Here is a 17,121-nt window from a genome sequence, read left to right on the forward strand (position 1 = left end):
TCTTACCAAGACTTATTCTGTAATTAAATATTCCAAATCCCAGATCTGCTATGTACTCAGCAACTGGTTCACTGAGATCCCAAGCTTTCCAGCTGCCATTTCATCGAGGCAGCAAATTCTCCCTTTGCAATATGGCTTTTTGACTGGAAACTTGTTATTTGTAATATTGACTGACAACAAAGGATGGTTGAATCCGACTACTGCTTGTTTCACAAATAATCAAGTTTTGAGTTGAAAAGGATGTTTAGTTTGGTAAGGAGTGGACATGTGTTTCAGCACAAGATTCAAAGATTTGAAATAATTTGATAGAATAGTGAAAGAAGAAGCTGTTTCAGGTGACAGGAGGGTCAACAACTAGAGGGCACAGAGATTTAAGATTATTGGTGAACAGTCCAGGACAGAACTACTTTTAATACAGTTATTGTTGTGATCAGATGTGCACTGCCTGAAAGGGTAGTAGAAAAGCAATCTTAATAGTAACTTTAAAATGTATTGATATGTATTTGAAAAGGAGAGACTTGCAAGGTTGTGGGGAAAGACTAAGGAATGGAACTTGATGAATAACTACTTGAAAGACCTGGTGTAGATATGATGGTTGGAAAAGCTTTTTTCTATGCTGTGTGGTTCCATGAACTCAGTGAAGTGGGCCATCCATCATCCCATCTTTATATTAAACCACAACATTCCTTGTGGCCCAGAATTAGTGTGTTTCAGTTGGAGACATTGACTGACTGTTTCATGTGAAGGCAAATGTGTTCAACACCCTGGATTCAGTTCTTGTCATTCCATCTATGTGGAAATAAACATGTGGAAATTAAGGTTATGTGAGGTACAATAAATTTTGAATAATGATCTTGGTGTTATTAGAATTGTCAGTATAGTGTATTTTATTGTTTTGATAAACTGAAAATGTGTAGGTTAAATGTTTTCTGCCCATTGAATCAGTTCTGTTGTTCTCTTCAGCAAAAGTAATAAGTTGATTGTAGTCTACTTCACATCATCTGATTAGAATAGCATTTGTTCTGTTAGTAGGGTTAGGCATATGCCTGGACATATCTTCACATGATCCACAAACACCTTTGTCGCCAGACCCCGGTCGTCTCCATTCTTGTGGTATCTTGACTTCCTAAACAAATTGAATAGTGAATAGAAGTATCAATATGTTGCTGCATGATTTCTGGCAGTCAAGTTAAACTGCTTTTAATTTTAGATACTTTTGTAACAACCAAGATGTTCAAAGAAAATGTTTCTGAATTTTTTTCTGTCCCTATAATTTTCTTTCCCATGGATTATTAAAGTACACAGAGATAAATTGTAGCTTCTGAGGATTCCAGAGTTAGTAATCTTAATTATGAATTGACTCATGTAATTCACAGTAACAAGTTAGTTTTGTTAATACTCTGTTCAGCACTACAATACCCAATATTCTGTGCATAATGTCAAACCTTAGTACCTGTGGTTTGTACAAGAAATTCTGAACAATGAAGTGAAAGTTCTAGAGGGGCCAGAAATTATAAAGCAGTTTGTGTTCCTTATTTCAGTTGGTTAACAATCTGTGCTCTCTTTACCCTGCTGTTCTCCTCAGCAGTCATTACGCCCCACTATCCCCTGTAAGGAACAGCTGATACCTAATGTATATTCTCTCTTGTGAATTATACTATTCATGTTATCACCAATTATGATGCGTTACTTTAGGCTTTGTTAGCTGGAGGAGATGAAGAAAGGTGGTTAAAAGGAAAAACGAGACTGCTGATTGAGGCCCAACGGGGAATGTTCCGGAATCCAATGGCACTGTCTCAACTGTTACCTGTCCTGTATCACAAAACCTACCTGGATATTGGCCAAATTAATTGCAGCAATGAGAATGGTAAGCAAAGTATGGGTTGTCACTAAGATAAGCTCTTACTAATCTGGTAAGAAAGAAAGGTGAATCACTAAGGTGACCTGTCAATGAGCTGGAGGTAAAGGGCAGTATGCTGCCATTACTGTATATGGACCTATGGGTGGGATGAGGGAGCTTGATGAGTGATTCTCACCCTCCATTGCCACAGAATAATAGTGTTTGCCCCATCATTTCTATTATTGATCCAGTATGATTGAGAAGGTATATGTTCCTGCATATGTTTATATGAGTATCCAAAGTAGAGAATTAGGTTTAGGGTGCGAGGGGAAAGATATAAAAGAGACCTAAAGGACAGCATTTTCACGCAGAGGGTGGTGCTTGTATGGAATGAGCTGCCAGAGGAAGTGGTGGAGGCTGTTACAATTGCACCATTTAGAAGGCATCTGAATGGGTAGATGAGTAGGAAGGGTTTGGAGGGATCTGGGCTGGATGCTGGCAAGTTGGAGTAGGTTGGGTTGGGATATCTGGTCGGCATGGATGGGTTGACCGAAGGGTCTGTTTCCGTGCTGTACATCTCTGACTCTATGACCACATCGCTGAGTGCTGCTCTACAGTCTGTGTTTTAAAGTAACAATGTATCTGTCCACTGTATGATCAGAGAATTGAAATCCCATCAAATTTTTGAGTTTAGATTTTTTTTTCAAAATTTTCAGAAACCACAAAACATTAATATGGAGGCAATAGATGTCTGTTGGTAAACTCTAAGCATTAAAAGCAAAATAAATACACTATTAGATTTAAAAATCAAACTGACTTAATATCAGAAAGGGGAAAAAAGGTGCAAATGTGAAATAGCCATTGTCTCAGCAATGAATGTAAGCTTGATCTCAGAATAAATTGAGAGGCAGATGAAATCTAAAGTTTGAACACAAAGTACCGATTGACATTTATAAAGAGTATCAGTCAAAGGAAAGAGTCAGCTACATCTATTGAGGTTGGGAGAGAAAGTATTACCTCTATTTAATAATGGGCGGCACGGTGGCACAGTGGTTAGCACTGCTGCCTCACAGCGCCAGAGACCCGGGTTCAATTCCTGCCTCAGGCGACTGACAGTGTGGAGTTTGCACGTTCTCCCCGTGTCTGCGTGGGTTTCCTCCGGGTGCTCCGGTTTCCTCCCACAGTCCAAAAAAAATGTGCAGGTTAGGTGAATTGGCCGTGCTAAAATTGCCCGTAGTGTTAGATGAAGGGGTAAATGTAGGGGAATGGGTCTGGGTGGGTTGCGGGTTGGTGTGGACTTGTTGGGCCGAAGGGCCTGTTTCCACACTGTAAGTAATCTAATCATAACAGAGATATCAATGAGGATGACAGCAATAACCTAGACAAAATGTTGAGAAACTCAACATGCATTTACAAAGATCAAGCCATCTGATCCACTGAGTGAAAACTCCCAAGCCTGAGGTAGGAATTGGGTGAGCCTGTTGATAATTGCTCCATGAGATTGAGAAATTAAGCCAGCAAGTGCAAATGCAGTGAAACAGATGAGAAGCTGCTACCACGTTAGCTGATTTGGAACTCTGCAAGCAATGCAGAGCAAAATTCTTTGATTGGAAAGCACAGACTTCCAAAGTCACAGACTGTTAAAGCTGCCAGCATATATAAAGTCACAAGGCAAGAGTTGAAGGTACTAATTTACTCAAATGGCATGCTTTCAGTTAAGTCAAAGGAGAGACAGCAAGTTAATGCAGTGAAGCAAGAGCAAAGCAGCACATCCAGCATACACAAGGGTGCAAGAGCTGTAGATGACAACTTTGGCTCACAGACATTAGGAAACCTGCATGTGCATCAAACTGCAGAGCTAGTTCAGTTCTATTATTCTCCTTTTCCTTTTGTCTGGATAGAGTGGTTTAATTTTAAAAGAGAAGCATTATAAGCTTTGCCGGGATGGGTGCAGCACCAACAACAATCAAGAAGCTTGACACCATCCAAGTCAGAGAAGCCTCTGATTAACACCGCATCCACAAACATCCGTTCCTCCAACACTGATGCTCAATAGCAGCAGTATGTGTTGTCTACAAGATGTCCTGCCAAATATCACCAAAGATCTTAGACAGCACCTTCCAGACCCACAAATACTTCCATCAAGAAGGAGCTGGGCAGCAGATACATGGAGATTTCACCACCTGCAAGTTCCCCTGCAAGCCACTCACCACCCTGACTTGGAAATATGTTGCTCTTCCTTCAGTGTCACTGGATCAAAATCATGGAATTCTGTCCCTACGGTCAATTTACAACATGTGGACTGCAGCAGTTGACGAAGGCAGCTCACCACCAACTTCTGAAGGGCAACCAGGGTTTGGCAATGAAAGCTGGCCCAACCAACGAGACCCATCTCCAACGAGTGAATAAATTAATTCCTCAAATATGTGTTGATGAAGTCAATTTAGAAAAAGTCTCTGCAGCCAACTTCCTTGGGTTTAGGAACCAGGGACATTATTTATTCATACTTTTAAATTCTGAATTATCTTAATGACTTCACTGTCTCTCTCTCTGTCTCTCTCTGTCTCTGTCTCTCTCTCTCTTTGTCTCTCACGCACACAGTCTCACACGCACAATACAGGGGAAAAAAAAACTATTGCGATCAGTTCCCATTTGACTTACAAATGGGTTTGGACTTAATAATTTTATGAAAAACAGAATTGCACAGGAACTGGGTTTGGTTCAAGAACAAACTGGTTTATTAAAAGAAAATCCTCTTAGCACCCAATACAAAACTTCTAAGCTGGCTTATATGACACAATACCTCAGATGGTTCATCCAACTCAAATCCTGTCACTAGTTTTAATTTTCTACCTCCAGGTCCCCTCCCCAAAACACACACGCATCGTCAGGACACAATGAAAACCTTTGCTGAAAATGCACAGGCAAAACACAGTTGTCCTTCCCCAAACATTCCTTCCTACAGACCTACATCTTTTGGGTTTGGTTGTTATCCTCTTGCTGTCTATTCTACTTTTGATAATTTGTCTCCCTTTCTCTTTTAATGTGAAAGCAATCTTTAAAGTCAATTGTTAATTTTCTTTAAACAGTTAATGATGAGAGTTATTATTTATTTATATATTTGTTTTAAAGAAGAGGAATAGTGCATTATTCCAATGTGAGTAAGGAGCCATACATTTGCATGAAGCCATATGAAGTCAACTGTATCCAAATGTGCTACGTTAGTCATTAGTGCATTAGTTTGTATTGAACTAACTATGCATCAGTCTGACGTTCATGGTGCGATCTGAAAAATACACTGTATGAAACTGCAGCATTTGAGTTTTTAAAAGTGTGATTATTACACAAAGTGGCCTCTGTGCTAACATTTCCACAATACAACCTGAATAACTCTTCAACAAAATCAGATGTTGCTGGAAAGCTTAACAGGTCTGGCAGCATCAGTGCAGAGAATTCAGAGTTAACAACTGATTTCTCTTCACAGATGCTGCCAGACCTACCTAGCTTTTCCAGCAGCTTCTATTTTTGTTTCTTATCTATAGTATCTACAGTTCTTTCGATTTTTGCTGAATTACACTACTTCTGTTGTCGAACAGATGACCTGAAGTGGATGCGATCAGATCACAGGACTGAACCTAACTTGAACAATCAGAAAGGGTTTGTTCGTTTATCTGTGAATGACATGAATGGCACCGTTATTTGTACAGCCAAGGTGCCACTATTTCAGAAGATGTCTCTCCAAGCAGTCCTGAATGAAGCAAGAAGTATTGATGCAAAATTCAAGTAAGATCATCACTTTTAATATATCTTTATTTTCATTTTCCTGCATGATATTTGCAGCATGGAGCTCGGATATTTGTCCAAACAAGTTCATGCTTCTGACTAGCTTGATCATGTTCTACCTCACCTGACTCCTTTGATAACTCCTAAACTTTTCTTTGTACATTTTTAATTTCCCCTTTTTCAGTAAATCAATATTAATTGCCTCAGTACTTCCTGGGTGAGCAAGTTCCACTCTCTAGGTTAAGTTAAAAATCACACAACACCAGGTTATCGTCCACAACCACCTGCTAAAGGATTAGCGCTTTGAAAGCTAGTGCTTCCAAATAATCCTGTTTAGACTATAACCTGGTGTTGTATGATTTTTAACTTTGTACACCCTAGTCCAGTACCAGCATCTCCAAATCATCTCTAGATTAAAATGTTTCTCCTGAATTTTCTGTTGGTATTGTTAGGAGCAGAAGTGTGCTATTTGACCCTTCAAGTCTACTCTCATTATATTATGATGTGATAGTGTTGTCTCAACTCCACTTCACCTTAACCTTAACCACTCCCATAACCTTTGACTCTCTCTTCTGTCAAAATCTACCTCATTCTCCCTGAATAAGTTCAAAAACTTATCCCTCAGAAAATAGTGGGGAATAAAATTCCACAGGCAAAAGATTTCTCTGCATTCTGTCTTAAAAGCAAGCCCTCTCATTATTAAACTGTCCCCTAGTTCTGATCTCTCTAACAAGGGAAACATCTTCTCAAAATCCAATCTCTTGAGTCATCTCAGTATGTTAAATGATTTGAATAAGATCATTTTAGAATCTTCTAAACTCAATGGGTTTAACCTTCCTTCGACTGAAGCCACTCACCCTAGCAGTGAGGCAAGTGCATCTCTAAACTAATCCAGTTGGCTGTTTTTTACAAATGTGGAGTCTTGAATTGTACACATCACTCTAGATGTGGACTGACCAAGGCCCTCTATAACTGCAATATATTTTCCTACTCTTTTATATTTCATATCCCTTGCAATTATTGCCACGTCATTCCAACAACCTATCGATCCTACCATAATGAATCTCCCCAGATCTGTCTGTATGGCAGATGACATCACTGTCCTTGAAACAACTAAAAACATGAGCAAGATGCTCTTAACCATGTTTAACGTACATCTGCTATTTTGACTTCCATGCAGTCCCTTCGTACATTTTTAGCTTTATTTCTACTGCTCAACCTGGGTCCAAGTTGGTCCTGTGTGAGATCTTAGTTACTAATTGAGCGTATCAAAATATCTCTAGCATGATGTTGTCCACATATATAATCATTTTGCAGTGCGATACAATTATGAATTGAAATGTAATATCTAGAATAGGAAGAACTCCACACATTGCTGTCTTCATTTGAGACCCGATCTTACTGTGAGCACTTACTGCTTTCCTCTCTTGATCCAATTATCTCATTATATCTTCACTGTTATCCACCAGTTTTCATGTGTAAAGGACTTTCTTAGGTCAATCGAAGACTTGTAAAATTATAATTCCAATCCATTAAAGATTTGGGTACGTTACTCTGAGTCTCTTCATCCAAGATATTAACGTAAATTGTACATAACTGAGGCCACATCATTGATTCTTGTGGCATGTCACTAATTACCCTGTTCATCACTATTCTCTCCTTCCTGTCTGTTAACCAATCATCCAACATGCTAATGTGTTATTCCTTCAGCGCATTTTAGTCTTGGCCCTGATCAAAGTCTTCCAGACATCCAAGTCATCTCCATATACTGGCTTGCCTTTATCTACCAAGCTAGTAATATTCTCAAACAACTTCCTTGAATTTGTCAAGTATCATTTCTGTTTTGTAAAACCACATGAACTTTCCTATTTACTACCATTTCCTAAGTGCGTTGTTTCAGCATTTTCCCAGCATTTGAGATTGAGCTAATTTTCAGTTGTTGCTGGTTTTATCTCTTTGCCTTTTCTTGAATAAGGTTGTGGCATTTCACCATAAGATACAGGAGCAGAATTAGGCCATTCAGCCCATTAAGTCTACTCTGCCATTTGATCATGGTTGATACGTTTCTCAAACCCATTCTCCTGGCTTCTGCCCATAACCCTTGATCCCCTTACCAATCAAGAATCTATCTGTCTTAAAGACACTTCTTCACTTGGCCTCCATAGTTGTCCACAGATTAACCACGCGGTGGCTGAAGAAATAATTCTTCTTCGTTCTGAAGGGTTATCCCTTTGTTCTGAGGCTATTCCCTCAGGTCCTAGTCTGTCCTCCTAGTGGAGGCCAAGCCATTGAGTGCCTTATTGTGAAGGGCCTAATTTTGCTCCTATATCTAGTGGTCTTATGGTTCCAAAATGTATTGCTTCAAGAAACTGTTGACAAATTTTATAAATTCTACATTTCCCAATGCGATTTCTGCAGTCTGTGTACATGGAGATTAAAGTTTATCATGATTATTAAATTGTGTTTTTTTTTGACAAGCTCCAGTTATTTCTTGCTTAGTGGTCTGTTGAACAGTTTAAAACATTGAAGCAGAATTAGAAGATAATTAAACCAAAAGAGACTTCAAGACAGCTAATGGGTACATTCAATTGTTTTGATGTAAAAGAAATTTTTTAAAAATTGGTTAAATGTCTATATTAGAGATTTGAAATCCTGGCCTTATTTTACCATCTCATCCAGTTCATGACATCTCTAACCATGCAATCCCCTCTCAGTCCTTTAAGGAAAACTTGCCAGATCCTCCTCTAGGAGGAGGGGAAACTCTCTGCTACATCACCCCAGTGTGCATTCTTCACAATTGCACAGATGAGCGTCTGTAGCCTGCTCCAGTATTAAATTCCTCTCCTAATTTATACCTATGCCATATGGGCAGATGTGCAGATGATTTTTGGGTCTTTGCTCTTTCAGAAGTGGACCTTTCAGTTGATGGTGCTTCATACCTAGATTTCAATGAGAAAAGATATTTTTTCTTCCTTCCTGTGCACCCTCCTAGCTTTGAGACCAGACCAACTGTGTGGGGGCCTTTTTTGACTTCAGTATGCAACCAAAGGGCACAAGATAACGCGAGAAACTATTGGCGTCTGCTCACAGGAAATATCCCACTTAAACAAGGTGAGACGTAATTGGGGGCAGTAATGTGTGGTTTTGTCCAGTGATAAACTTGTCTGGTACTGGTAACATTTGGACAAGAGTTTGTCATTTGACCCCTTTGTGCCTACTTTGACAATCAGTTAGACCATAGACGATCTGCAAGATATTGCACACCTTGTCTCCATATCGCTGGTTTGTGTACTTAACAAAAACCTGTTTCAAGCTCAAAACTAGCAATGATTAGAGCATAGAACAATACAGCACAGAACAGGCCCTTCGGCCCACGATGTTGTGCCGAACTTCTATCCTAGATTAAGCACCCATCCATGTACCTATCCAAATGCCGCTTAAAGGTCACCAATGATTCTGACTCTACCACTCCCACGGGCAGCGCATTCCATGCCCCCACCACTCTCTGGGTAAAGAACCCACCCCTGACATCTCCCCTATACCTTCCACCCTTCACCTTAAATTTATGTCCCCTTGTAACACTCTGTTGTACCCGGGGGAAAAAGGTTTTGACTGTTTACTCTATCTATTCCTCTGATCATCTTATAAACCTCTATCAAGTCACCCCTCATCCTTCGCCGTTCCAACGAGAAAAGGCCGAGAACTCTCAACCTATCCTCGTACGACCTATTCTCCATTCCAGGCAACATCCTGGTAAATCTTCTCTGCACCCTCTCCAAAGCTTCCACATCTTTCCTAAAGTAAGGCGACCAGAACTGCACACAGTACTCCAAATGTGGCCTAACCAAAGTCCTGTACAGCTGCAACATCACTTCACGACTCTTGAATTCAATCCCTCTCCTAATGAACGATAATACATCATAGGCCTTCTTACAAACTCTATCCACCTGAGTGGCAACTTTCAAAGATCTATGTACATAGACCCCAAGATCCCTCTGTTCCTCCACCTGACTAAGAACCCTACCATTAACCCTGTATTCCGCATTCTTATTTGTTCTTCCAAAATGGACAACCTCACACTTGGCAGGGTTGAACTCCATCTGCCACTCCTCAGCCCAGCTCTGCATCATATCTAAGTCCCTTTGCAAACGACAAATGCCCTCCTCACTGTCCACAACTCCACCTATCTTCGTATCATCTGCAAATTTACTGAACCACCCTTCGACTCCCACATCCAAGTCATTAATAAAAATTACAAACAGCAGAGGACCCAGAACTGATCCCTGCGGAACTCCACTTGTATCTGGGCTCCAGGCTGAATATTTACCATCTACCACCACTCTCTGACTTCGACCGGTTAGCCAGTTTTCTATCCAATTGGCCAAATTTCCCTCTATCCCATGCCTCCTAACTTTCCGCATAAGCCTACCATGAGGACCTTATCAAATGCCTTACTAAAATCCATGTACACGACATCCACTGCTCTACCCTCATCCACATGCTTAGTCACGTCCTCGAAGAATTCAATAGACTTGTAAGGCAAGACCTACCCTTCACAAATCCGTGCTGGCTGTCCCTAATCAAGCAGTGTCTTTCCAGATACTCATAAATCCTATCCCTCAGTACCCTTTCCATTACTTTGCCTACCACAGAAGTAAGACTAACTGGCCTGTAATTCCCAGGGGTTATCCCTATTCCCTTTTTTGAACAGGGACACAACATTCGCTACTTTCCAGTCCCCTGGTACCACCCCCGTTGACAGTGAAGACGAGAAGATCATTGCCAACGGTACTGCAATGTCCTCTCTTGCTTCCCACATAATCCTAGGATATATCCCGTCAGGCCCGGGGGACTTGTCTATCCTCAAGTTGTTCAAAATGCCCAACACATCTTCCATCCTAACAAGTATCTCTTCTAGCTTAACAGTCCGTTTCACACTCTCCTCTTCAAAAATACGGTCCCTCTCGTTCGTAAATACTGAAGAGAAGTACTTGTTCAAGACCTCTCCTATCTCTTCCGACTAAATACACAATCTCCCACTACTGTCCTTGATCGGACCTACCCTCGTTCTCGTCATTCTCAGGTTTCTCACATACGCATAAAATGCCTTGGGGTTATCCTTGATCCTATCCGCCAAGGATTTTTCATGCCCTCTCTTAGCTCTCCTAATCCCTTTCTTCAGGTCCCTCCATGGCTATCCTGTATCCCTCCACTGCTCTGTCTGAACCCTGTTTCCTCAACCTTATGTAAGCCGCCTTCTTCCTCTTTACTAGACATTCAACCTCCCTCGTCAACCAAGGCTCCCTCACACGACCATTTCTTTCCTGCCTGATAGGTACATACATATCAAGAACACGTCGTATCTGCTTCTTGAAAAAGTTCCACATTTCCACCACATCCTTCCCTGACAGCCTATGCTCCCAACATATGCTCCTCAAATCCTGTCTTACAGCGTCGTAATTTCCCTTCCCCCAATTGTAAAATCTACCTTGTTGTGCGCACCTATCTCTCTCCATAACCAAGGTGAAAGTCACTGAATTGTGGTCACCATCACCAAAATGTTCACCCACTAACAAGCCCATCACTTGTCCCGGCTCATTACCGAGCACCAAATCCAATATGGCCTCCCCTCTGGTTGGACAATCTACATACTGAGTTAGAAAAGCTTCCTGGACACACTGCACAAACATCGCCCCATCCAATCTACTTGATCTAAAGAGCTTCCAATCAATATTTGGGAAGTTGAAATTGCCCATGACTACGTCCCTGTGGCTTCTGCACCTTTCCAAAATCTGTTTCCCAATCTGTTTCTCCACATCTCTGCTGCTATTGGGGGGCCTATAGTAAACACCCAACAAGGTGACTGCACCTTTCCTATTTCTGACTTCAGCCCATACTACCTCCAGAGGCAGATCCCCCTCAAACTGCCTTTCTGCAGCCGTTATACCATTTCTAATTAGCAATGCCACCCCCCTCCTTTTTTACCACCCTCCCTAATCTTACTGAAACATCTGTAACCAGGAACCTCCAACAGCCATTCCTGTCCCTCATCTATCCACGTTTCCGTGATGGCCACAACATCGTAGTCCCAGGTACCGATCCACGCCTTAAGTTCACCCACCTTATTTCTGATACTCCTTGCATTGAAGTATACGCACTTGAGCCCATCTCTGTGTCCGCAAGTATTCCCTGTCAGTGCTACCTTCTTCACAGCCTCCCTACAGTCTTGGACATCCTGACACACAGCTAGCTTACTTGCTGGACTACAAGTCCGGATCCCATCCCCCTGCCAAATTAGTTTAAACCCCCCCGGAGAGTGCTAGCAAACCTACCCCCCAGGATACTGGTGCCCTTCTGGTTCAGGTGCAACCTGTCCTGTTTGTACAGGTCCCACCTTCCCCAGAATGCAGTCCAATTGTCCAAATACCTGAAGCCCTCCCTCCTACACCATCCTTGCAGCCACGTGTTCAACTGCACTCTCTCCCTATTCCTTGCCTCACTGTCACGTGGCACTGGCAACAACCCAGAGACGATGACTCTGTCCGTCCTAGCTTTTAGCTTCCAGCCTAACTCCCTGAGCTCTTGAATGACCTCCCCACCCCTCTTCCTACCTATGTCGTTGGTGCCAATGTGTACCACGACTTCTGGCTGCACACCCTCCTCCTTAAGGATTCTGAAGACACGGTCTGAGACGTCTCGGACCCTGGCACCCGGGAGGCAACAACCTATCCGAGAGTCTCGCCCATGCCCACAGAACCGCCTGTCCATCCCTCTAACTAGACAGTCTCCTATAACTAGCGCTCTCCTCCTCTTTTCCCCTTTCCCTTCTGAGTCTCAGAGCCAGACCTCACGCCACAGACCCCTTCACTGCAGCTTACATCTGCAAGGCTGTCCCTCCCCCAACAGTTTCCAAAGCTGTATACTTATTATTTAGGGGAACGACCACAGGGTAACCCTGCACTGCCTGCTTCTTCCCCTTCCCACCTCTAACTGTTACCCAGCTACCTCTGTTTTCCAGCATAACTATGTCCCTGTAGCTTCTGTCAATCACCCTCTCAGCCTCTCAAATAATCCTCAGTTCCAAAAACTTCCAAATTTCCATTATTATTCCACTAGGGTGGCATGGTGACTCACAGTGGTTAGCCCTTCTGCCTCACAGCACTAGGGACCCTGGTTCGATTCCAACCTTGGGTGGCTTTGTAAACTGCATGCGGACATTGTCCCAGTGCCTGCCTGGGTTTCCTCCAGATGCCCTGGTTACTCCCACAGTCCAAAGATGTGCAGGTTAGTTGGATTGGCCACGCTAAATTACCCGTAGTGTCCAGGATATGCAGGTTAAATTGAATAGTCATGGCAAATGCAGGGTTAGGGGGGGCTGGGTGGGATGCTGTTCAGAGGATCAATGGGCTGAATGCTCTCTGTCTGCACTGTAGGGATTTTATGATTCTACTCTTTCCATGGAAAAAGCACTTATGCGTGGTCTTGCTTGACTGAAGATGATGTCTGCTTGTTCTTTATCCCTCCACAGGAGGAAATAGTCTCTGTATCTGTCAAATAAAATTAATTCTACCATTTTAGAAAATGGCAATCAGAACATCTGGTAATTTCCTATACAATAAACTAGTGTATGCAAGCCAATGTATGCAATTTTAATGCCCATAAGCCTGGTATCATTCTAATACAATTGTGCCTTCATTTCCAAGAGTATGAGCAGAGGTATGCATTTTCATCGGTGGTGGATGAAACCCGTACGTGTACATTTTCAATTTTAAATTTATGACACAAACATGCAGAAATGAACAGGTGCCAATACGTTTTGAAAACCTGGCATGTGCAACAATACACATTCATATTGCGTGTCTACATTTTCAAATGCGTAATTGTGTTAATAAACTTTATGAAAGCAACTTAGCCCACCGCTATCTTGAATTCTGGATTTGTCTCTGGCTCCATCGTTTTTGCAATCCTTCCAGGGGTACTGCACTACAGTGAGAAGGGTGACAGTCACCCCTATATTTTCATGAGTAGCTCTTGGATGCTTATTGATTGAAGCGTTGCAGTCAGTTCTTTTCATGCATTCCTGTAGGAATTGCTAGTCAGTAACTCTAATTCTGGCTATTCTTCCTTTTCACCTTTTTCAAAAAAGGTTTATGGAATATGAATGTTGCTAGCCAGCTTAATAATTAGTGGCCCAACCCTAATTGCCCTTGTTATGGTAGAGTTCATCTGCACGGATCTGGATTCATCACCGAATCATCCTGGTTTAAATGGCTCAAAGGTGTACCGAGCAGTACTTATTCCCTTTGGAGAGCTGCACACTGCTTTCAAGCAAGAATCTTATTTAAATTACACTTTTTCATGATCCCCGGGTTTCGCGAGTTACTTTACAAATAAAGTATTTCTAAAACTTAGTCAACCACTGAGGAGGAAATGCAGCAGCCAATTTGCACGTAGCAGACTTACAAGCAGCAATGTGATATTGACTAAATAACCTGTGTTTTTTTTGAGGAATAAGTACTAGGCAAGAGATCAGAGAGGCATCCTATGCTCTTACTGGCATGGAGCTTTGTTGCCATCTGTGAGGGCAGACAGGATCTCTGTTTAACAAGTCTATTAAGACGTCCAGCAAGTTAACGTGGTTGTGTAAAGCCGAGGCTTGAGGACCTAAATAAGTATGTTCTTTTGACAACATCTTCAGGTGTGAGCAAGCCCGCAATCAACAGGAAGTTTCTTCTTGTGACAGTTCTGATTGCTGGATTGTTTTGTCCCTCACTGCCTCTTGAATAGAAATGTTTTCTCTTTATTCATGCTATGTTCTTAACCATCTGTCTGCAGGAATTCGAGACTACCTCCCACACCAAGGAGAGCACATCATCCTTCGACTCAGCAAGTTCTAGCAAGTGCAAACTGATCCGTTGACCTCCACTTCAGCTACACTCGCGTTCCTGTACCCAACTTGCTTAGTGACTAATAAATAATTCAGAGGCCTGAGCAACAAAGAATTTTTAAGCTAATAAAACATAATCGTTAGGCTGTGGTGTGACAGCACCTCCTAGGTTTCAAGCAGGTAATGACTCTGAGATTCAAGAGGATAACTGTCCATCTCCAGCCACAACTGTGATTTGATAAGTGTCTACTTTATCCAGCCTTATCGACAAACCTCCCACTGCTTGAACCTTGCGCTATCCCATCAGGTCAGATTTTCCACTTTCATTTGACTCTGCTTGCAACAGTGTGTGTGTGAGAAGCCTCCCTCCGTCTTGTACCTGTATTAAGGAGTGTGCCGGCAGCCAACCTAAGGAATCCATTTCCCCCCAGACTTTCTGTACCTTAAGTAAATGATGGCGTGTCCCACTTTTCTAGAAGTGAGGACTTGCTGTGAAACAGTGCACTGTTGTTATAAAACATCTTAAACAGTACCAAAGACCACAAAGCTTCATGACCTTTCTGAGAAAACATGATCGGTACCAACTGAAGGCTGAAAGTAGAGAACTTGTAGCCAAAATACAAAGCTGGCTTTAATCCTCCTCAGTAACTTTCCTCTCAAATGGTGCAGCCAAAATTATTGACTGAACTGATGCCCCAAACCCGAGTGCAGCAATATAGTTATTCGGAGCTTATGATGTTATAGTCTCGATTTAGAGAGACACATTTACAGTTGTGATTTTAAGCAAATTGATGAATTATTTATGAGAAAAAATAATTTTTAAAAATTCTTAAGACAAGACGAGGACGTGTCAGCCTAAGTAAAAGTCAAAAGAAAGACAAATTAAGATACTAATTCATTTTATGCAAACACCCTGATTTTACATCACCTCGAAGGCCATTCTTTGCACACCTTGTGTCCAGAGCTTATTTATACACAGGAATCATTATCTCCAAGCCATAAATTGTCACTCCCGCCCCACCCCCATAAATGATTTCCCAATACTTGGTGATTAAGCATGGAAATATAAACTGATTATTATTTAAGTGTTGTTTTGGTCAGGGGTATTGCAATCAATTATTGCACCCCTATTGCTACCTCAACTTAGCATAGCTCGGTGATTGAATCTGAGATGTTTTGCTTTCCATAGCTCGTGACACGCTGCAAAATTTCAAATCATATCGTGAACAGACCTGAAGATCACACTTTGGTATTACAAAGGTACCAGTTGTGTCCTGATAATGCTGCGTGACTGATTTTGTTTCCGTAATCTCCTGTTAAGTTAACATTAGTGATTGCCAATGAGTGAGAAGTTCTAGCTTTGAATCCTACCTTGAGTTGATTGCCAAACAATGTGTGTTCATAAAATAGATAGACTGGTTGAAAATCAAAATGCAGCCCTCCCTTCCAAATATGCCGATGGCAGGTGGTAAGAATGGGAAAGATTCTTTGTTTACGAAGTTATGGAAATTGGAGCCTCCATATCCCTAGATATTTTTCCAGACCTCGACAAAGACCAAACTTATGTGTTGCCATATTAATTTGGACTGACTTAGTGATCTGGAACATGACACAACCACTAATAACATTCTGCTGATCGCACATCTTCAGGTGGATAAGGAAGCTGGAACATTCTCGCATTCTTTGCCTCAGCATTCCCTGAGATATGGCAAACCACTTCTAATTGTGTTTTTGTAATTGTTGCTCAAATTTGTAATTATTGTTTAAAATTCAATATTATAAGCATTCATCAACTTGTTTTTTGTTGTTCTGTTTATGCAGCAGTTTTGACTTTATAGCATGTTGCTGTCAATTTGTTCTCCTGTTCCTGCATCCATCTGTGTTGACATCCAGGTCATTACTTTGTCAGTGGAGCGTGCTTTGGACCTGTACAAAAGCAAAATGACATGAATGCAAGAAGTCTGAGATCAAAACAAAACAAATGCTGGAAGTGTTCAGTGGGGCATCTGTGGAGTGAAAACCATCAGGATGGCAACCTTCCAACAAGTCTTTAGATGTGTGGTGCCCAAAATGTTCATATTGTGACTTACCTGATGTTATGTGTGGATCTGTTTATAGACTAGTTAGTTACCTACAATTAGTGAGTAACTGTTGGTTGTGCAATGTAGCTACCAGTTTGAGAGAAGATAAAGTACCCTTTTCTTTACTAGCAATCCTTTTGGATCCTAACCTGATCAGTTTGCTTATTTTATAGAGCCTTACTTTTTAAAAATATAACCTCTATCAGACCTAGATCTACTACTAAATCTGTCTTATAGAGTCACCGAGTCATAGAGATGTACAGCACGGAAACAGACCCTTCGGTCCAACTCGTCCATGCCTACCAGATATCCCAACCCAATCTCGTCCCATCTGCCAGCACCTAGCCCATATCCCTCCAACCCCTTCCTATTCATATAGCCACCTTTAATATTATGGTTTTAGCTAATCATGTCTCCCTGTCCATTCACCCTTCATGGTGCCTTATGCCATGCAATGGCTCCATTACCTGGGTGTGTTTAATTTCAAGAGAAAATGGACGCAGCATATCATAGCAACTGACTCTGGTGGC

General features: G+C 41.7%; 1 protein-coding gene across 4 annotated transcripts in view; it reads left to right on the forward strand.

The window, feature by feature from the left end:
- Positions 1 to 16,307, forward strand: part of LOC140487853 (transcobalamin-2-like) — a 57,171-nt gene extending 40,864 nt beyond the window's left edge. For all 4 annotated transcript variants that reach the window (XM_072587192.1, XM_072587193.1, XM_072587194.1 and 1 more), the window contains exons 7-10: positions 1,696 to 1,867; positions 5,437 to 5,623; positions 8,616 to 8,734; positions 14,459 to 16,307. In XM_072587192.1, coding sequence (XP_072443293.1) covers positions 1,696 to 1,867; positions 5,437 to 5,623; positions 8,616 to 8,734; positions 14,459 to 14,520 — 540 coding nt within the window. In that variant the 3' untranslated portion in view covers positions 14,521 to 16,307. The remainder of the gene's footprint in view (positions 1 to 1,695; positions 1,868 to 5,436; positions 5,624 to 8,615; positions 8,735 to 14,458) is intronic.
- Positions 16,308 to 17,121: the final 814 nt, after the last annotated feature.

The sequence above is a fragment of the Chiloscyllium punctatum genome, chromosome 17 (genome assembly GCF_047496795.1).
Source record: "Chiloscyllium punctatum isolate Juve2018m chromosome 17, sChiPun1.3, whole genome shotgun sequence".
NCBI classification, from domain to species: domain Eukaryota; kingdom Metazoa; phylum Chordata; class Chondrichthyes; order Orectolobiformes; family Hemiscylliidae; genus Chiloscyllium; species Chiloscyllium punctatum.